Genomic DNA, 22,233 nt, shown 5'->3' with positions numbered 1-22,233 from the left:
AAAAAAAACCCAATAATGGCTGTTAAAAATTGGGTCTCTAGTTGGCAGGGGTATGTACTCTGTCCAAGTAGGGACCACAATCCTCGTCAGCGTAAGTCAGATATACACCGTAAATTAACTTGTGCTCACCCTCTGGTTGCTTGGCACAGAATAGTCAGGCTTAAGTTAGAAGGCAATGTATCTGGAACTCTCCCACCTGACGTCTGCAGAATCCCATCCACAGCTGCCTTCAAACATGAAGTAAAAATGATCCTAATGAACAAGTTCTTGCCTTAATTGGTCATAGCTCATCTGCTTTCTCAATGACCCTCTTACCACATTCTTTTGGGTATATCAACGGTAAAGCTCAGGGTTGTCTGTTATACCCTACTAAGTACTGTTTGCTTGCATCTTGGTACTCTATGGTATTAGCTAAATAAGTTATTTTCTGTTACCTCCTTTGCCATTTCCCTGTAGTATGTTATTCCTGTTCCGCAATGTGAAGCGCTCTGATACCCTTCAGTGTCATGTTCGCGCTATACAAAACTTAATAAATAAATAAATAAAATAAATAAAGTATTTGTGCATCACTTGCAACAATAACACAATGAAAACACCACAAAAAGACCACACCAGTTTAAAAAAACTGTACTCTTTTTACTAGGCCAAAGAAGACCAAATTGACAAAAATCGAATGAATACATTTTCAGTTATGCACATTCAAAATATGTTGGCAATTCCCTATTGAATACCGGTTCTCAGTCGGGTAATCGTGGTCACGCTGGACCAATGTAAATTGACAAAAGATCCCAACAGGGGATCTACTAATAAATATACAGAATAACATTATATTATAAAGTCACCATACAGGAAAGGCTGGAACCGGACAGTGGAGAACGCTGTGACCGCTCGGTTCTGAACACCCGTGATATCGTGGGTAGAGTTACAGGGACCTTGCCACTCCTGGGGAAGGCACAGTACCTTTGCTTGGGAGCGGGGCCGTGTTGGCATGGTCTTCCTCGTGGGCGCAGAGTCGAGCAGCTCTAGATGCAGGTACAGCGGTTGGGATTACTGCAGCAGACTCCCAACATCCGAGTATCGGTGCAGTTGGCCCTCCTTCATCATAGTGAGGGGACTGGGGCGTTGGGCTTCTTTTGGGCATTATGGCTGCTAGGAACCCCTTAGATATGGCAAACTTGGTCTAAAAGCGCAAACACAGCAATACTCGCTGGTGCACAGAGAAATCGTCCATGTCTCTCAGGAAACAGCTGCTTCTCAGTCTGCAGCTTGGCAAGGGAAATGCATCCCTTTTGTGCAGCGAAGCACAGAGCTCACCTGTAGCTCGGGGCGGTTCTGATCTCTCAGTGAAGCACTCGATATTTCATAAAACAGGGCGCTCAGTCTTTGTCACAGTTGAACTGCCACATTGAAGAGTGTCAGAGTTCCATGGCAGTGATCGGAAGCTGAAGTCTTTGATGGCGCTGAGACTTCATGACCAGGGGCAAGCCAACATGTCCTTGGAGTTACTTTGCAGTGTTAAAATGTTGTAGCGAGTGGATCCAATCTTTCTAACTGTTAGATAAGAGACAGCAGGCCAACATAGCATAGCAAGTTGCAAAGTGGCAGTCCCTCCTGCCGCACAACTCCTCTTGGCAGAATCTCCTCAGGACACAAAAGTGAACTGATTTGAGGGGTCAGAGACCCAGTACTTATACCTAATAGTGCCTTTGAAGTGGGAGTGACTTCATAGGAAAGTTTTTTGAAGTGCGCTTTCAGCACAGTCCTGTCTGCTAGGCTACCGCTGGGGGGCCGGTCAGTGCTTTGTGTCAGGACAAGGCATTACCTATTGAAATGTAGGTGTCAGCTCCTCTCTTCCCTTTTGCCCAAGAAGACCCATCAGTATGCAGATGAAAGCAGGTGCTCTGAAGTATCCTGTGTTTGTAGCTGTCTAGAGGGAATGCACAAAGGGTAGCCATCACCCAACTCATATGTGTATTGGAGATAGTCAGTAAATCACACACAGAGCTAAGAGCAGAGAACTGCCTACTGTCTAATATTGACATTCCTAGTAATACCAAATCCAACTTTTCAAATAAAGAAGATTTGTCATTACCTATCCACAGATATGAAACATAAAGCAGCTACTCCTCTGCAATCAGGAATGACAGCTTAAAAGGGTATTAATGAACTCTCAGCACTGGTTAGCATTGGTAAAGTGCCAAGATTCCTAAAGCCAACAACGCAAGGTCAGAAAAAAGAGGAGGAGGTAGGGAAAAAGTTTGAGATAACCCTGCCAAAAGGGCCATTTCCAACAGTGGCATTTTCAGAATCGAGTCTTAACATCAAATCTTACCAATAAAGAGCATTTTAAATCACAATTAATTTGAGCAGCAGTAGCATATCTCTATCTGCTCCAATCCAACGTTATCAATTATCAAATGTAATAAGGTAACCCAGTGTTAGTCAATGGAGAGATAGGCCTTGAAACAATGCAAAATGACAAGGGATATTAAGCTAAAGGCTTCTAGTTGACTGCAGCACTTATTGTGCCACCACTACAGTGACAAGATGAAAATATGGATCTAGATCTGCTATTTCAACTTAGTGGGGCAGATTTGAAATTGCCAACCCAACTTGGTATTCATAAGTCACCCCTAAGGAAAGTCTTAGTATCCCACACAGCAGGGTGCTAAATATAAAAAAGGAAGATATGTTTCTTGTATCTTTGACATGTCCTGGCAGGGAGAAATCTTTTTCACTGTGGCAAGGCTTGTGGTCACATTGGCTAACATTGAGTTATACTAGCCTACAAGCTAATTGCTAACTTCCATTGGGGATCACCAAAACAGTACTCTGAGGTATTACATTAAATGTTACATCAAACCAGGTTCCCAGCTGAAGCCAGATTAAAGGTAACTTTTAATATTAAGTTGACTTTAGAAAATGAAACGCAAGGAGATGATGGATTGAGCACTGGAACACTAACCCCCAGCCAAAAATCAGGGTTAAATCCATCATCATTCTTTAGCTCACTTCGCCACCCCAGTTTAGACCAAGCCATATGCAAATCAGGATTCACCCTGTTCCTCATGGGAACATACCAGCCCAAACTGCCAAGCCAGGTCGTTCCTGGACCGTAAACAAGCATCCTGGGACCGGTTTCAGGGTAACACCCCTCATCAGTCAGACTTGGTTGATTGCAGTGGCAAAGTGAGTAAGGGACCCACATCTGAGCATACCCTGCCAACTTAGTTGAGCAAAGCAAACACAAGGAGATGATGGACGGAGCGCTGAAACTTTTCCGACCCTCACCCCCAGTCACAGATCTGTGATGAATCCATCATCATTCTTTAGCTCACTTCGTTACCCCAGTTCAGACCCAGCTGATGAGGGGTGAAACGCCCAAACCGGTCCTAGGATGCTTGTGTTCGGTCCATGGAGGACCTAGTTTGGCAGTTTGTGCTGGACTGTTCCCATGGGGAGCAGGGTCAAGATTTGCATATGGCTTGGTCCGAACTGTGGTGGCATGGTGAGCAAAAGAACAATGGGTTTAACCCAGATCTGTGACTGGGGGTGAGTGTTTGATTTGTTCCCTATTCGGACTATCATTTGTGTGTCTTTTGCTTTCTTGCCCTAGTGCGCCTGGTAAACCCAGAAGTGGGTCCCAGGCTCATTGTGCCACTGGATTTAAGCTAGCTTGCTTGGTGAGAGGTGATACCCCGAAACCGGCCCCAGGATGCTTGATTTTGGTCCAGGGAGGACCTGGCATGGCAGTTTTGGTTGGACTGTTCCCATGAGGACCAGGGTCATGATTGATTTGTATATGGCTGGATCTGAACTGGGGTGGCACGGTGAACTAAAGAATGATGGATTTAACCCAGATCTGTGACTGGATGTGAGTATTTGAAAGTTTCGGCACTCCGCCCATCATCTTGTTGTGTTGCTATGTTCGTCCTAAGTGGCCAGGGTATGCCCAGATGTGGGTCCCTTGCTCGCTGTGGCGCCGGATTCAAGCTAGCCTGGCTGATGAGGGGTGATACCCCGAAACTGGTCCCAGGGTGCTTGTATCCGGACCAGGTAGGACCTAGCCTGGCAGTTCGAGTCGGACTGTTCCCATGGGGAGCACGGTCAAGACTTATTTGCATATAACTGGGTCTAAACTGGGGTGGAATGGTTTGAAAAAGAACAATGGATTTTACCCAGAACTCTTGACTGCGAGTGAATGTTTGATCTGTTCCGCATTCCATCCATCATTTGTGTGTCTTTTGCTTTCTTGTCCTAAGTGCGCCGGCTATACCCAGACGTGGGTTCCAACTCGAAATGCCTCTGAATTCTAGCTAGCCTGGCTCGGGAGGGGTGATAGCCCGAAACCGGCCCCAGGATGCTTGTTTTGGTCCAGGGAGGACCTGGCTTGGCAGTTTTGGCTGCACTGTTCCCAGGAGGAGCAGGGTCAAAATTGATTTGCGTATGGCTGGGTCCGAATTGGTGTTCCTTGGTGAGCTAAAGAATGATGGATTTAACCTAGATCTGTGTCTGAGGTGAGGGTGTGAAAAGTTTCAACATTCCGCCCATCATCTTGTTGTGTTCCTGAGTGCATAGACGGATACAGTGGTTACTGAGTGGGTTGATGAGTTAATGATGAATGAGTAAGTTCAATATGTGAATGGCAGCTGCAGCAACAAATGGCGAAGCATGGGCTGACATTTGTATGCTAATAAGCTAATGCTGTGTTTATTTAGACTTAAAATAATTACAGTGGTAATTTCTGAATCGATTATATTTGTACTTTATATGGACTATTTTAATATTAGGAAGCAGTGTTTCTGTGATTTTATTGTGTGTTTCCATAGGTAAAACGTTTCACTGTGAAAAGCACTCATGTTCCTATTTTTGTATTTAATAGCGTAAAAATGATAATCCTTTCAGTAGAAACAGGGTTGCTGCCTCAAATCATTTCTCTTATGTATCTCATTACTGAAGATTTAATCTCTGTCTCCAGAGGGTGGATCAGGCACGTGTGCTCTTGTAATGATAACCTAGCTCATTACCAGTTCGAAATTCCTAGAACGCTTGTGGCCTGCTGATTAGTGTAGAGCAATAGTTCACAGAGCAACTTGGGAGATTCTCTAAAGTCGTGCTTACCAGTGTTTATGCACGCTGCACACCAGTCAAGTCCACTCGTTGAAACTAATTTATCTAATTATAGAATGGTCTCTCACATGTGTCAGACCCATATGCATGTTTTATAGGTGTCATTATTTCTCCTACTTGACATCCGGGCAGTTTTCTCCCTAATGAATAAAGCATATCCATTCTATGAGGTTCAAACAGACATTTCAGAGGTGCATTGTGTAAAACATTTACCTTTTTCAATCAATCAATCAATCGAGGAATTGTAAGCGCGCTACTCACCCGTGAGGGTCTCAAAGCGCTGGGGGGCGCAGATCTATTTAGCCGAAGACCCAGGTCTTTAGGGTCTTCCTGAAGGTGTTCAAGGAGGGGGCGCTTCTGATGTCTGCCGGCAAAACCTATGGGATAGTCATCTGGTTTAGCAGAGAAAATTGTTTCACTTTCTCTGACTGAAATAACGTTCTGCATATAGGCTTGTAGCCAGAATTTGTGGGGGCATGGCCCCCAGGTATGAGCAAACGTTAAAGTTGTAATCTTTAGGTGCATTCTTTCCCAAATATTGGTTGCACTACTAAATACCAGCCCCCAGAATATTGTGATACAAGAACATTCAGGATAGAATATTTAAAGGCAAATGCCTATAGGGAAGTATAGATTTACTACTCCTAACTCATCATCTACATACCTTGACAGTATATATATCACATAGGTACATATAAGCGGAGTACGGTGTAGAAAGCTATACTTATTTACCTGTCAATATTTTTGATACTTTGTCCTTGATGTTCTGTGCCATCTATATTCTGGTTTCAGTATTAAGGTGAACACCGTGTGATTCTATGTGAAGGAATATGTGGATTTTCTAAGGTACATATTAAAACACACTCAATCAACTTTTCACAATCCAACTTTAAATCCTATCAGTTCGATGAGATATAAAGTAGAAGAATGTAAAGTAGGCTGTATCACAACTCTGGAATTTCTAAACTGTGCACGTTTTGTGCAATATAAAACTTAGCAATATCTTTTTTTGTTCTTTAAAAAAAGAAATAAGCTGGCCTCAGCTCAGAAATCTCCCTTCCACACCCCTTCCCACAGCTGGTGAAAGTCCAACCTCCACACTCAAAATTATTTTGCTGCAGTATGTCCTACCTGGGACATTCTGCATCAGGAAATGATCACACCTGGAAAGCCCAAAAGGATAAACCTTTCCTCACAGAAAGGTAGGAAATTTCATCCGCTTCATAAAGCATGGATTTTCCTAATTCCGAACCATTTTGTAAGTGAAGTTTTAGTTGACTGCCCACTAATTTAAAATCACCTCACAGAGAGCTGAGAAATTAGTGTCAAACAGTGTGTTTTAAACACTTTAGAGATGAGGCAAAGGTGAAAATGAAATGCCATTTTCCATTGGAAGTTGGGAAGGTTCCCCGATGAAATTCATGGTAAGATTGTTACAAAAGTTGAATAGTTCAATTACATTAGATCAAAAACACCAATCAAACTACTTGTGCTTGAAACAGGCTCTGACATTGGCATACACCCCTCGTAGTTACAGGCAGGTTTTGCGAAAAGTGTTGTATAGAAGGAGACCTTTGTTAGAAATCGACCAGCAAGATAGGTAGGTATGGTACAGTCCCACAAACATGTTCATTCAAAGTTGTTTGCCTCATCTTTAAGGCCTTGCAAGGTGATAGCCCAGAATTCATATCCAGAATTGTTCAGAAATACTTACCTGCACGGAGCCTAAGCTCTGCTCATAAGAACTTTTTTAACCATCCCTTCCCATAAACGGAAACAATTAGGTGGTTGCAGGTATGCAGTACAGGCACCTAGCTTTTGGAACACTCCTCCTTTGGACATCAGAACCTGCACCGAATTCCCTAGATTCCGTAGGCTTCTTAAGAATTGGCTATTTATCCAAGCCTATAGCTAGATTCTGCAGGCAACTAAATATATGGAGCTCCAGCATCACTTTAAGTCAGCGCCAAGAAACCAATCGGTGTATGTGCGCTCTATTACAAACTTTAACATAACATAACAAAGTATAGATGATTGTGCAAGCCTGGGATGGGTCCATTTGAGGCCTGTGGCCTGACTAAGGATACTAGATGCAGCATTGCCTAATGCCCTGAGTGGTGATTTCACAGTTTGAAATTAGGAACATATTCTGTGATAATATCTCTGTTTGATGCTTCTTCCATGGTATCTCCCATATGGATGGTGCAGAGTCCTCCACCTCCAGAATTATGGACATTTTCTAGGTGCAGTAGACTTCTTGCTTAGAGTCCTGAAGGTATCACCCTCTATGTGGCTGACAATGCTTGGATGAGCATGGGTATTTCTAGTTGTTGAAAGTAGAACACATTTACGCTTGCCATGTGTACTAGAAATGGGAAATATTTTATTGCAGAGTGATTGTTATGCATTACTACAGGTGCAGATAAAAGTCAAGCATCATGTTATGAAGCATTTAGGAGACTGCCATAATTAAATGTACATTACAAACTCAAATCACTTCCTTAATAGAACTTTAACTTCTTAGCCAGTAAGTTGTACTTTCCAGCGACTACACCTGCAAATGTACACATGGCTGATATGTATTGAAAGAGAAAGCATCAGAACTTCTCATCAAGAGCATATAGTAACAGTTAACAAAGGGGTTCTATTGTTAAGTAATTAGCAAAAAGCAACTTGGATCAAGTAACAACGATTAGACCTTATTAGGAGTTTAAAGACCACTATTCAAAGTGATTTTTGGATCTTCCACTAAGATCCCTCTTAGAACATAATGTGCACAATTGTGCTTTGAAATTACATTGGGCCAATTGTATTGGCCAAAATAAGCCAAACATTCTACTTAAATCATCCACTCACCATTAATCTGCAGGCACCTAGATCTAATGTTGCTCATTTAGGCTCTCTCTTACTTTCTCTATTCACACTCAATCTCTGCTCCCGCTTTTTCTCTCAAACTTTTCCTCACTGTCAATTTCAGTTTACTGCTGTATCTATCTTCCCATTCCAGTCTCTCCTGGTCTCATGCGTTTTCTACTTACTCTCTTTTCTCTTAATCTCTCTTTTTCTAGAACCTCTTGTCTCTATATTTCCTTTTATCTCCTTTGTACGTATCAATATTTTTTATTCTCTCTCTAGCACTCCTCTACATAGTCTATGTATGACAACTGAAACGTTCCCTTGGCTGTGTATGGCCATGAGCAGCACCTGCCACATTTCTTTGACCACAATGCTTTTTGCTGTTTCCCAGTCCCTGAAGCTTACGATCCTGGGGTCCTCTTGGAACTGAAGAAATACCATACGATCATGGAACAAAGAAGTTAGTGCAATGTGACCTTCATATCCCTGCAGCTTGTTGTCAATTCTTGTTAGACAGGACATCAGACTGCATAGATTGGGTGGGTTCTAACTGCTTTAGGGCAGTTGACGACACGTCGACATCCACCATACTACTTTCACAGTGTGCTGGACTTTAGTGGGTCATCCACAGTACTTGAAAGGAAAATGTGTCAGGTAAAAACTGTTTTGTGCAGCATACTGTGCAAACTGACATTACACAGCGCCACTAACGTGAGAGCAGTTCACACTAATGGATTCTGTATGAATCCACAAATGCCCTACCACACAGCGTTCCTACACTTCTCCCGATAACAGTAGTATCCCGCTTATGTGACTGACCTTTCGCCCATGAAAGAAAAAGCTCCCTAAGACAAAAGGAAAGATCTAGATTTTGCCTTGCAAATTGATTAAATCTGGCAATGTGGGTAGCTGTGGTATTTAGGCCAGGGCTCAGTCTGCACTGAGGGAAACCTGCCAGGCCCAGGCATTTCTGAAAACAAGGCAATTAGTGAAGTCTGGAGGTGGTGTAGTTTGCGTGGATCCCAAAACGTTTTCTTAACCATAATGCCCTTCAAACACCAAACTTTGACTAAATCGCAGATTTTCCTCATATTTCTCTGAAGGAAAATTCCAAAATCTGTGAGGATCCATAAAATTCCTGCCATCCAGTGTTCCCACACTTCTTCCAATAAAACCACAACCACAAATGTTCACCAAATAATATGTATTTAGTACATTAATTACATAAGACCTCATAACAACAGTGCATTTGCTATGATCATACATTAGATAAAGCAGAATTTCAAAGCAGTCAATACTCAATTTCAAAAAGCAGATTCAAAGTACACAGGTCTTAAAAAACAATATAAAAAAAATCCCAAAATGTTAGTTGATGGTCTGTGGAGATGTCTGGAGATGTCAATTATTATATAATCGCTTTCAGCCTCGGATACCCTGATTATGATTCCCAAAATGTTTGGTTCAAGGAGATGTATACTCAATGTGTTGACCCTGGCAGGGTTACCTAGACATTAAAACATTTATGAAAGATAGACTGTTATTGAATCCCTTTGTGACATGGCAGGATATATCGGGTCATTTCAGCTTCACACTACTGCTAGTTAGGGTATTTTCATTCCTATGCAACAAGCACATTAACATAACAAACTATCTGACTTCTGCAAACAAAATAACAGTCTGTAGAGCAGATACCATATCGCACCAGGTTATATTTCACAATAGGCTGGAGCAATGTCAATACAATATAAATCGTACTTGACTTGTGATAACTCTGCCCTAGCACAACAGGCTAATCAAATCAGTGTCCCCATATTGGAATCAGGAGTTTCCTGATTAAAGATTGCTTCTGGATTACTGGTAGGTTTGGGTAGTGGCAAGCACTTATATAACAGCAATAGGAAATGTCATGAAAGTTACTGGCTTAAGAACAACATGACACAATGTCCTGTACAGATGTGCAATCCCTTCATACAGCAAATTCTTTATTTGACATACCATATGTGAAAGGTGAAAAGAGAGTTCAGCTAATCCCAATTTTTCAGATAGACTTTATTTGATTCAATTGTAACCATAAAAGCACAAACAAAATAAATTCTGTTAATAAATACAAAATACAAAAACACTAAAATACTACATTCTATAAAAGCAAGTAAAATAAGTAAATGGTGCACAAACGTTCCAACAACAGGAATGGAACATAGTCACACAGCAGCTCACATGATATAAAAGGGACAACAGCAATTAAACTATAACTCAGACATGGAGTCTCTTGCTCTTGTGGCAGCTCTAAGGAAACAACACACATTAAAAATAACATTGGTATCAGATAAAAGTTTAATAAACAATGGGGCCGGGCACGCTTGTTTAAAATTCAAAATTCCCAATAGAGGTTTAATATATATATTCCTCAAGCCTGTAAAATATCAGTCGAACAGAATAAAATGAAGGGTATCCTTAGTAAAATTTAAGTCGCAGCCACAGGGACCTCCAGTGCCCAGGCGGCTCCAGCCCTTTGGAACTGCCAGAAGATGGTGTATCATAATAAGTATAAATCTGGCCAATAAGAATCTTTTCATGTCATTCTCCAGGTTGCATAAAGATGGCTCTAACCCAGGTACAGTTTTAAGGAGCAGGAAGCCTCTAACCATAGGTTTCAAGATCTCCACCTGCTCCCTGCTAAGTGCCGTTTGATGAAAGGAAGTGTGTTTGGCGCCTGTTATCTCAGCAAGACTCATGGACCCAGAAATCAGTCCTCCCTCCCCGAGTTTCTCAGACCTTCTTTAATGTATGCAATCCATGGGATCTTCGTGGCATGCACCATTGACAGGCAGTCTCTCAAGATCAGCTTATTTATCTGTAATTTGCTGCCTGCCCATATTTTAATCCAACAAATTACTACTTGAGGAGGGTAGGACCCCAAGCACTGTGCAAATCCCTGAATGGCAGTTGATGTCTTTAAAAGCTCCAGTATTTTTTGATTCCACCAGTGGTTTCCGTTTTCTCTGGTGGTCAAACAATAACCCCAGGTATGGAAATGTTGAAACATTAGTTAGTATATGAGATCCCACCTTGAATATTTTCAAACAGGTATTTCTGGGACCCGCAACTATCACACGTGTTTTGGGAAATTGACTGCCAAATCCGGAGTCACCATAAAATTAACAAACTTATCCACCGAGAGTTGTAGCCCCAGTGCAGTCCTTGCCATCAGGAACGCATCGTCTGGACAAAGTAATGCACGTAGTGGCCTGGTGCCCACCCTCGCACAATCGGCTCCCACCGACAGAAGAGCCTACTTCAAACCATTTATCTGTAAAATAAGCAGAAAGGGGGCAAGGATGCAACCTTGCTGCACCCCTCTGTTCATGCCAAATGCTCGTGTGCAGGCCCCCCTGAGAATATCTGACCAAGCCTGAGGTTGAGGCATGCAAGTCACGCAACAGGTGCACAATGTTAGGATCAATCCCCAATGTAAGTACCAGAGTCCACAGTTTTACCCGGTTGACCCTGTCGAATGCAGACGGTAAGTTCATAAAGGCAAGATGGATAGCTTCAGGCCTGGCCACAATATACTTATTAATAGTCAGATGTAGGTTGGGGCCTGCCAATTCATTATTAGCCTCTCAGCTGCCACAGCAAACTAGTGTTGATACCACCTTTCAAATCAGTTCCTCGCGCACAACACTGTGGTGTCCCACAGGGGTCTATCATATCCCCTCTACTGTTCAACATCTACCTAACATCCTTACCAAACCTGATTAAATCATTCAAGCTCGCCTGTTACCACTATGTAGCTGACACTCAAATAATTTTTTTTAATTGGATGGTCTGGAAAACCTCTACAATTTAAAACTTGATGACTGACTTCGGGCCATAAACACATGGATGATTAATTACCTTCTGAAGCTAATTACCGATAAGACAGAGCTTATGATCTACACACAATGACATAAATACCAGCCTACTGCCATATGGCCTAAGGAACATGAAGCCCCTCCACCAATGTCAAGAGAAATCAGAAACATAGGAGTAACCATCGATTCAGACCTATATTTCATACCACATTAACAACATAAAACAGTGGGCCTTCTACACAATGAAAAAACTATATTGCTTCCTCTCATATCTTGGATACCAAAAGAAAATGCTTGCCATTACCGCACTGGTAATCTTCAAGCTTGACTAAGCCAACATCCTATGCCTTGGCACACCCTCATTCATAATATGAAAAATACACCACAACAGAACCTGGAAAAACAGTTGTACCCTCAAACTCAATCTTTAGCTTACAGTCCACAGATTGGGAACAACCCAACCAGCAAACTACTTTGGCTAAAAAGGTAAGTTGACCTGTGCCTCGCCAGTGGATTTTGTGCTTCCTCTGATTTATTAAAGCTAGTAAACCTGGGAATGTGTCCAAATGCTATGCCATCCACAGTTAGGCATGATGAGGAGAAATATCTTTATTTCTCCTTTTTACTTCCCGATTTATTTTGTGTGCTGCATTCTGCAGCACATATAGAAAGACGAAGATGCCTCTAAAGATTGTTTTTGTGCAGGAAGGTGCCCCTCCCTACATAGTAACAAACCCAGCCTGTATCGCAGGCACCCTTGCACCATGGTGAAAGGGTGCCTGCATTGGTACATACAGTGGGCCAGCGCTAGGAGACAGCAGAAATGTGACATATCTTTGTAAATATGCCACATTTCTGCTCTCTGCCTTTCATGCAATGCAGTGCAGCAAGTTACCTTGCTGAGTTTTGTGAAAAGTAAGTCAATCTGCCCCAAAATGTCTGATTGAACAACCCAGTGCAGTAACCAGCTAAGCAGACTATAATATGGCTGTCGTAAAAAAATTCCATAATGGGGCCTGCAGAGCTGTTCAAAGCTGCCAGCGTACTGGAAAATCATAAACTGTGTATCTGTGTCTTCCACACCTCATCATCCACCACACTGCTACACATTGCATCCCATTACATTATAACCGCACATCGGTGGTCATCACGCACAACATAGAAATAATTGCCACATTGGTTCACAAAGCAAAGACAACACCCTTCTAACAACACACCACCCTATGGTGTAGCTTGCTGCCCATATAGGCAAGCTCTTCAGTGCCACACATAGGGTTAGATTTATTTTGATCCTACAAAAATCTTTGTTTCGATCACACTTCAGATTATAAAACAAAATGTACTTCATTTGTGCTTCCATAACTGCTGGTGTATGTTGAAATATGTGTACCATTCATTTACAGGTATTTTAAATTTTGGAGAATTAGAAACAAATTGACATCTTACAGTATTTCTGTTAACTCTCCCTGTACACAAGGCGACTGGAATTATGAGATTCTGTGGCCAGGGATCTATGCTATTTTGTGGCTGCTTCGTTTTCAGCATAATTATACATTTTTCGCTTTTGCCACATAATCCATCATCTGCTCCATATTCTGCAGGTTTTAACAAAAAACACATTTTATTTTCAGCTGAAACAGATTAAAATGTACTAAAAATGGTGCAACACATGCTTCCGTGCAGTGACAGGTCCATCGCAAACGTTGAATGGTCACTTTTCAGTTACTTACAGCTGTTTTGAGATGTGAAACTGGTACTAATGAAGTGAAACCTTCGCACAGACAGTGCTAAAGTGTAAAAATGACAAAATAATGAAGTGATAATCAACACTGCAGTCTTTTAGGCCCATATCACATAAAGCAAACACTAGGACGTTGAGTTATGACTGAGGGTCAGATTTAGTGGAATGGAATGCAACGCAGCAAGACAACTTTCTGTGTGCGTGACAGGGAGAGAGCAGGAATGCTCCTAATCTACTAATATATGATGCAGTCCTGATCCCTGCCTTTGCCGACGCACTGTGTGCTGCCTAGCGCCAAAGCAGGCACCCATACACCGTGTTGCAGGCGTGCCTGCGTTACAGGCAGGATTATTTTTGTGCAGGAAGGGGCATTTTACTGTTTCTATGTGTGCTGCAGAATGCAATACAAATAGAAGGAGGAAATAACGAGAGGAAAAGAAGATATTTCTCTGTTAGGAAGATGTACCATTTTGACACAATCGCCGGTTCACTACCCTTAGTACATCTGGGATTGTGTCGAAATCCATGGGGGATGCATGGGAAAACCCAAGCTCAACTCATTGAACATCTGCCTAATGCAGTGTAACGCATCGCAGCAATTTGCACTACCGTGTGTTACTCTTGATTTACTAAGCCATGCAGAGCAATGCAAGGTGTCTTTGCATGGCTTAGTAAATCTTACTTAAGCCCTTGTGTTACTTTGTGACACGTGCATGACGCAAGGGCTTCAGAAATGTGGCCCTAAGTCTGTGCACAGTTTTGGACTAACTGGTGTCTTAAATGGTTGAAGAGCTGCGACAGCACTATTTTACCATCTAAGTAGTTGTTTGTTATAGGAACTTTTAAGGCATTTGCTCCTTTTGGCTTGAAATATAGCAGCATTTGTTGACATATCTCAAGTAAAGAACTGAATATAGCACAATCCACATATCAATGTAAGACACAATTAAAACATAACATGGCATATCTCATCAAAACAGTAAAAATAGAATGCAACGCCACAACCCCAGTACAACACAACAAAGTTGCATTGCATTAATGCTGCACACAAACATAGCAGCACCGAAAATACAACAGAACATATCACCCACCTATAACGAATGTCACACAACAAATGTGCACAAACATTCTTGTCACAATTGCCATCTCCAGAATCCTGTTTTCATAATACAGCGGTAAAATGTGATTGCAACAAGCACTACCATAACATACTACCCTAGATGAACTGGCACAGCCAAAAATGTTTTGTTACTAGCCCCTGGTCATTAAAACTGAAGCAGGGGAGAGAGTAGAAGTAAACTGTGCTTGACCCCATGTACAAAGTGAATGAAATGGGAATAATAGAGTGATATTGTGTCCCTGACCATTCCGCTAGCAATGCATCACCTCAAATAGCAAGAGTCCTACAGACTGCTAAACCTTTTGACTCTTTAAGAATGCTTAATTTTTCCAGTGTTCTTAACATTGTAAAGAAATCATGTGACTGCCTTCTTCATGGCTAAGTGTGATGGTTATATGTGCTGACCTACCTGTAGATACAGCACTCTGATGCTCTCTGTAATGAAGACTGCACACACCAGATTTAAGTCGCAGCTACCGCCACAATCCATTACCCATTTCAATGAATTAAAACCTTGGGAGTTATTTGAAAACTTATCTCACTATAGTTTCAGGCCTCAGCTCCCCATAAACAAAAGTATGTGTCTGCTCACTCCAAATTGAGGACTATATTCCGTTTGGAATGAAGCCTGCACAATGCATTTCTGTGCACATATTGATTCTAGGGTTTGACACAAATTCTGTCCCACTGAAGTCAATTATAGCAACATAAAAAGATGACGGACGGAATGATGAACAATGTCAAACATTCACCTTCAGTCACAAATCTGGGTTAAATTCATCGTTTTTTTTCTCACCATGCTCTCCCAGTTTAGACCCAGCCATATCAAATCAGTCATGACCCTGCTCCCCATGAGAGCAGTCCAGCCCGAACTGCCAGACAAGGTCCTTCCTGGACCGGAAAACAAGGGTCCAGGGACTGGTTGAGGGGCATCACCCCTCATCTACCAGGCAGCTTGGATCCAGTGGCATAGTGAGCATGGGACCCATGTCTGGGCATACCCTTCCCACTTAGGGCAACTATACCAACAAAAAAAGATGAAGGACGAAATGCTGAGCATTGTCATACAATCGACCCCAGTCACAGATCTGGGTTAGATCCATTGTTCTTTTGTTCACCTAGCCACCCCAGTTTGGACCCAGCCATATGCAAATAAGATGTGACCCTAATCGCCATGTGAACAGTCCAGCTGAACTGCCAGGCCAGGTCCTCCCTGGACCAGAAAACAAGCATCCAGGGACTGGTTACGAGGTATTACCCCTCATCTGCTAGGCTGAAGACTGGAAGCAATCACAATATATTTGAACCCATGCTTTATCCTGGTAAACTAAACATAAATGAGCTCTGTTTCCCTGGTTTTGATTGCAAATCTACCAAATAAGCAATATGACTTGTGAGTCTAACAGAGCCCAAATATCAGTGCCCTTAAAGCAATAGGAAGTGCGCTTTACCTGCAGTGAAGAGATGGTGCTCTCTTGCTCACTGCGCAAGAGTGCCTGATCACTTTTTGTGATAACATAAAAGTATTCCTTAATGCGGCATCGGGGTAAAATGTTTCAGCACCCATTCCTTCACTACTAGAAAGTTAGGGCTCCTTCCACTTCATGTGTGAACTGATTGTCGAATCTACTGGACTAGTTGACTAGGAATCTCGTTCTGCTCTCTGCCATCTTTGACTGTTCCAATGTGAAAACAGTATTTGTTTAGCAAATGGAAACACCTCAGTTTCATCTATTCCAGGAAATCAGTTTAAAATGTCGACCTCATAGTTAGTTACTTGGTGCAGGAAATATGGTTGCTAAGCTATGAGAGAGAGAGGGAGAGAGAGATGCCACAGTCTTGCTTTGAGCTGTAATGAGCTGCTACAAAGCCCAAGCAAGCTGGCCTATAATTAGTAAATAGATTCTGTATTTTCTGTGGCTCTCACCTTTAGAAGCTTAAGAGAAATGTTAGTGGTACATATGCAACTATATCTAAATAGCAATAGAATTAGGAAATATATCATATAAACTATCCAAACCAAGTTAGATGACATAAGTAGAATGAATAATGAAAATTGCACAACACTTACATTGGATGCAAGAATAAGTAGTTATTGTATAAACAATCATTCTCAAGAAACAATTTTAAAGACAATATCCCATATCATTATATCGCCACCATTAGAATGCTTCAACCCTCAGTTTAAAAAAATATATAAGTTGCTGATTTGTTTACTCTATTTCTTTCAGCCCATTAGCACCTCTGGCCTATATGTAAGTACCAAGCCAAGATATAGTAAGTCTTATTTTCTGAGATTAATTCCCCTGACCTTATCCTAATTTATCTCTTTCGTTCTTCCTTTTAAACTGTTCTCTTGTGCTTTTGAAACAAAATCAGTCCTGATGATCGTTGCCCCACTGCCTGGCGCAGAGCCAGCAAATGAAAAATATAACAATAGTCTATCATTGTTTTATTTTTCGTTTGCCGGCTCTGAGCCAGCTTGTGCCTGGAGAGGCGGGGCATGTGGGTGAGGAGGAGTGTTTGTGCACTCCCTAAGTATGCATAGATGTTTGTACGGCCATCTCAGGCCGACCAAAACACACATACGCACTTAGGTTTCTCCAGCCTGGCTGCATCCAGCAGCCGGACTGGAGAAACCCCACAGACTCCATGACCACAGCGGGGCATCTTTCCTGCCATCTCAGGCTGATTGGATGGGAGTATGCCCAAGGGCTGCTGGGCCCAGGAAGAGGCCAGCAGGAGCGACGCGACACAGGAGGCGTCCAGCGGCGTCAGGTGCGTTTTTAAAAATATTATTAACCCGCCCCCGCGCACCGACCTCACCACCCTTTATTAGTAGCTGCCGCCACTGTTGACTTTCTCTCTATGAGTCATTTTCTTCGTATGTTCGTAGTTATGTATGCATTCTGACATTAGGAGACACATGTCAAAAAGGACTCCTTCTCCGGGCATTTGGAGTCAACCGTACAAAGTTTTTTATTTACACCGTTACTTATTGTTTATAATTGTTGTGTGTCACATGTGAGCACCAAGCAGTGCTTTATCCCAGTCCTTCTATGCATCAATTTATGAAGCTCTGACTATTAAAAATGATTCACAGCACTGTATATCCGGCATGTCTTTCATTGGAAATAATGTGTTCCTTTTTATAGACTGTGTCTTATGTGGCAATATTTGATCTTTGAAAGAAGTATTTACTAAATGACTTCAGAAACCACTGTTAATATAGATACTGATTGCCCCAGATTCTTTGGGTACACAACTATATTTATTTTACACTAGCAGCCCACATGTTTTACTCCTTCTGCCCCCAAACTTGACTACCTATTATGCAGATCATCCAGGTAGATCCCTGACTCTTTCACTTATCTACTTCCCTGTGCCTCCTTCCTCTGTGTGCCTATTTGTCACACCTCCTCCCCATCACATATGTGGAGCTGGGTCCCAAAACAGGATAAGAGCATCTCTATGATCACTCACGCAAAACACTAAATTGCTTCCGTCCAACGTAGTATCAAAGCATATGCAACACTGCTGATCATGCACTCCTCATTGGTGTAGCATGCTTGCTGACCGATTATGCACTTAACAGCCAATCGTAGGGTGCGTAGCGGGAACAGCGTTTACAACGCTGCTGTTACCACGCAGTTAGGTAACAAAGTGGTTGTTACAACGACTGCGTTGTTACCACGCGTGGCTGTACATCGCAAGTCGTTTCTACGACTTGCTCTAGGTGGCATGCAACACCAGGGAATGTGTTGGATTTTAAATCCAACACATTCCCTGCTGTTGCGCTAACTGGAGTAGGAACAGTAATTTATACTATTCCTAAATCCAGCGGGCCATTTAGCGCAAGTCGGAGAAAAGACTTGCGATGTAAAGCCATGCGTGGTAACAACTCGGTCGTTGTAACGACCGCGTTGTAACCTAAGGCGTGGTCATAGCATGCGTAGTAACCATACATTCGCGCATAGCAATATATAAATGTTACAATACAATATAGCGAATAATATATTCATGTAGGATCAAACTGTTGGATCCCAGAAACTTGTTGGTCAATAAGCGCTCCACCATATTAATTACATTTTAATCGGACAATCAAAATGTTGCTCGGATTGGAAACTGTAGATGATAATCTTTGCTTTCCTCAAACCGAGAAGAAGCTACAGAGGAGATAAAGAGGCTACATATTTCTTGTTTTTGTTATTCCAAGAACCAGCCTAACATCGGGTAGAAGATCCAGATTAGTATACTTCGAAGAAGGTTGGTCCTCTGAGATCGAGTATGATATGTGTCAGAATTAACAACGGTCCACGTTGTTTTTATGTTTCTGATAACGTCTTGGTTGAGTTAATGAAAGTGGCACAAGGTAAGATAAATACTATTCACATTTTGTGATTCTTCAGTTACATTTCTGGTATTCTATCTAATTGATAGCAGGCGCAAAAACTGGCCCTTAAAATAAAATTATTTAATTTAAGATTGAAACCATGATCTACCTCTTTAATGAAGCAGTTCCTTCACTCTCTTTGAGCAGATATGACAAAAGCGATAAGCGCTTCTTATTTGAAAGTAAATGTCTGCGGCCTTTCCTAAGAAAATGCTTAGCAGGCCTATCCTGGCTATCAACCGAGCTTAAAGCTGGCCATTACCAGTATAGTTTGAGTGTAGCCTGGTTTCCGCCTTCCCTCTGAGTCAAATACGAAATCAACCCTAATACACCTCTACTCTTAAGCAGTCTACAACCATGGACCACTACATGTTCCTGAACGAGTAGAAGAGAGGGGAGACTGTCTAGATCTGCCCTGGTATGAATCGTACCCTTTCTTCTCAACTGAAGCCCAAAATCACAAATTGGGTTTGCGGTAGTATGCTATACATAAGGTGGCATGCACACTGTCCACTCACTCTTGCCTCCTGTTTTGAATTTGTGTGTGTTTCCAAGCACAGATATGAGACAACTTCTTAAGTGCTCTTATACATTTATGCCTGTGATATCCAAATTCACTTTTGGCTTGAACTGGACCCAGGATCAGATGCAAGCCTACCTTACACCTGCAACACATAGCTCATTGGCTGAAAGGCTGCGTCCTCTGCATGAACAAAGACATAACCATGATAATGTTCGTGTTTCTGGGACAGGCAGAGTTTAAACAGTGCCATTTGGCTAGCCTCTGAACCTGAAAATAGCCCAAGTCAGCTCAAAGAAGGAACATTTGAGAGTCCTATTCAAAAGCAATTTTTCATTCACGCATATCATATTGTAGCAAAGGATGTCACTACTTGCTGTGAGAAATTTCTTCAAAATAAACACTGCGAATATTTGACAAGAGCTCCCAAATAAACTACAGTTTGCAAAGATTACACAATTGAGCAACCAGAATGTATCTGAAACAATGAAAATGTGACCATGTGAAAGTAGATCTGAAAGTGCAGTGCTGGCTCCTGGTGGACACAAGCAGCACGCTCAAAGTCTTCTGCACAATGTGCATGGCCCATTAGGGAAAAAAGATTGGTACTTGCAGACACTGGAACCCCTCTGTGGCCAACATTATGAGTTGGCTCTTCATTCTGACAGGGATAATAATGGCTAATAATGGCAGTTAACAGTCCCATTACAATTATGAGATCCAAGGGACCATCCCAAATCTTTTTCGTTTATTCTGTTTGTGGTGTTCTGGATGCGTTAGCGTCCGCTGGAATGGGAACGTTTTAGGAAGCGTGGAACAGACATGTATCAATAGTTGGAGCACTGTTGTGTAGTATGGATTGTGGGGAGGTTTTCACAGGAGGTAACAGTTGGAGTGAGTGAGCATACTCAACACACTTTGCCTTCATAGCTCCTTTGATATTCATTACCTGTTCCTCCAATATTTGAATAAACTTTTCCTGTGAACGGGCTTTGAGTCCTGAACAATCTTTGATCACAGCCAATGATCTGGCAAGGAGAAGGGGTCAGCATTTCTGTCTGCCACCCCGCAGAGACTGCCACTCTATTAGACATCAAAGTGTTCTATAAGTGAACCTGCAGTACTTTACCACAATTTGACCAGCTGCCCCATTGAGAACTTCTCCATTTGTCTATCCAATTCGGTGATCTGTATAACATTTAGGTTTCACTTCCTACTCATTCCGACATCCTGCTTCGCTACAATTCATCCTTTACGAGTGGAGTACAAAATATCATGAGCAGCAGCATTGTGACTTTAGAGTTTTCTGCTTTGCTATATCACAACAGTGCTGGTAGAACACCGCTGTGTGCGCAAAGGGAGAATATGATGCCTCCTACACTCAGAGTAGTACAGTTACAACCAGGATTCTTCCAAGCATAGGAGCCCAAGCCCCGGGGGCACTGAAGTAAAGCTAGCCATTCAGATACTGTGAGAAATTAAAGGTGTATCTCAAAATCTTCCTGACCTGGCCCTGCTCACTGTTATGGCATAGTATGCTTACGAACGGTATACAACCTTTACCACGCAATACCATTACAACGCTGGTATTACAACGCAAACCATTAAAACGCATTGCGCTGGGGGGCGCTCTAGGATAGGGAATACGTTTAATTTTCTATCCAACACCTTCCCTAGTGTCCACGGGGACTGGAGTTGGAATAGAAAATTATACTTACCACTATCCAGCACCTCTAAGCGCTATGCGTTGTAAAGGTATGCGTGGTAAAAACCGCGTTGTAAAGGTATGCGTGGTAAAAGTATGCGTTGTAACGTCATACATCCCTTACGAACTTGCATTATCGCTAGCTTTACTTTAATCAACTCCCAGAGAAAAGTAAGTTTAGAGACCATTCATCAGTAGAAAAATGGTGACTGTGTTTAATATTTTCTTTTGTTATGAAATTATCTCAAATTCCAGTCGCACTGATGTATATTTCCAAGTACTTAAAATATCTAGTATTCAACACCTCCGTTTTCCGTTCTTCTCCTGGAGGACCACCCGTACAGTAGAATATCTGGTACAAAATGTTTGTAGCAAATGTAGAAGTGTTAGAAAGAGATGATGGGTTACCCCAAAGAAACAGTACAGAGTTTGGACTGTGGCTAAGCGGAGGACTCCAGGACCCAGAATTGAAGCCGCTGGAGGGGGTAGAGTCAACTTCCTCTATGTAGCACTGCCCCTAGCCCCGCTGCGTGGGATTGTTTGAACTGGGGCTAAAGTAGGGACTCCAGGTCCCAGAAGATCGTGCAAACCAGCGCGGACTGAGAAATTGATTCAGCCGGAGTGGATGGAATCAACATACGCTATATAGGGCTGCCCCTAGCCCTGCGGTGCAGTAGTTTGGACTGTAACTGAGGTGCGGACTCCAGGTCCCAGAAGTCTAAAGGAGCCAGTGCACTTGGAGGAATTGACGTGCAGGAAGGGGCGGAGTCAATATGCACTATATAGCACTGCCTCTAACCCCACTGTGCAGGACGTGGGTGTGTCCGTCTTCACTATTCATCGCCCAGTGGAGGCTGGGCTGAGCCACACATCTTGGCTGGTGGATAAAGCTGCTTTGAGGGTTTGTGGTCACC

The 22,233-nt window shown here is 42.4% G+C and overlaps 1 protein-coding gene across 9 annotated transcripts in view; it reads left to right on the top strand.

The window, feature by feature from the left end:
• Positions 1–22,233, top strand: part of PNPLA4 (patatin like domain 4, phospholipase and triacylglycerol lipase) — a 224,298-nt gene that overhangs the window by 191,441 nt on the left and 10,624 nt on the right. For 5 of the 9 annotated variants that reach the window (XM_078657978.1, XM_078657976.1, XM_078657977.1 and 2 more), the window contains one exon: positions 16,933–16,956. The exons of the other annotated variants lie outside the window; for them this stretch is intronic. In XM_078657978.1, the coding sequence (XP_078514104.1) occupies positions 16,933–16,956 (24 nt within the window). The remainder of the gene's footprint in view (positions 1–16,932; positions 16,957–22,233) is intronic. 9 annotated transcript variants of the gene reach the window in all.

This window comes from Lissotriton helveticus, chromosome 8 (assembly GCF_964261635.1).
Source record: "Lissotriton helveticus chromosome 8, aLisHel1.1, whole genome shotgun sequence".
In the NCBI taxonomy this organism is placed as follows: Eukaryota; Metazoa; Chordata; class Amphibia; order Caudata; family Salamandridae; genus Lissotriton; species Lissotriton helveticus.
Note: the sequence above shows the minus strand (reverse complement) of the source record. Positions and strands in the feature narration are given on the sequence as shown.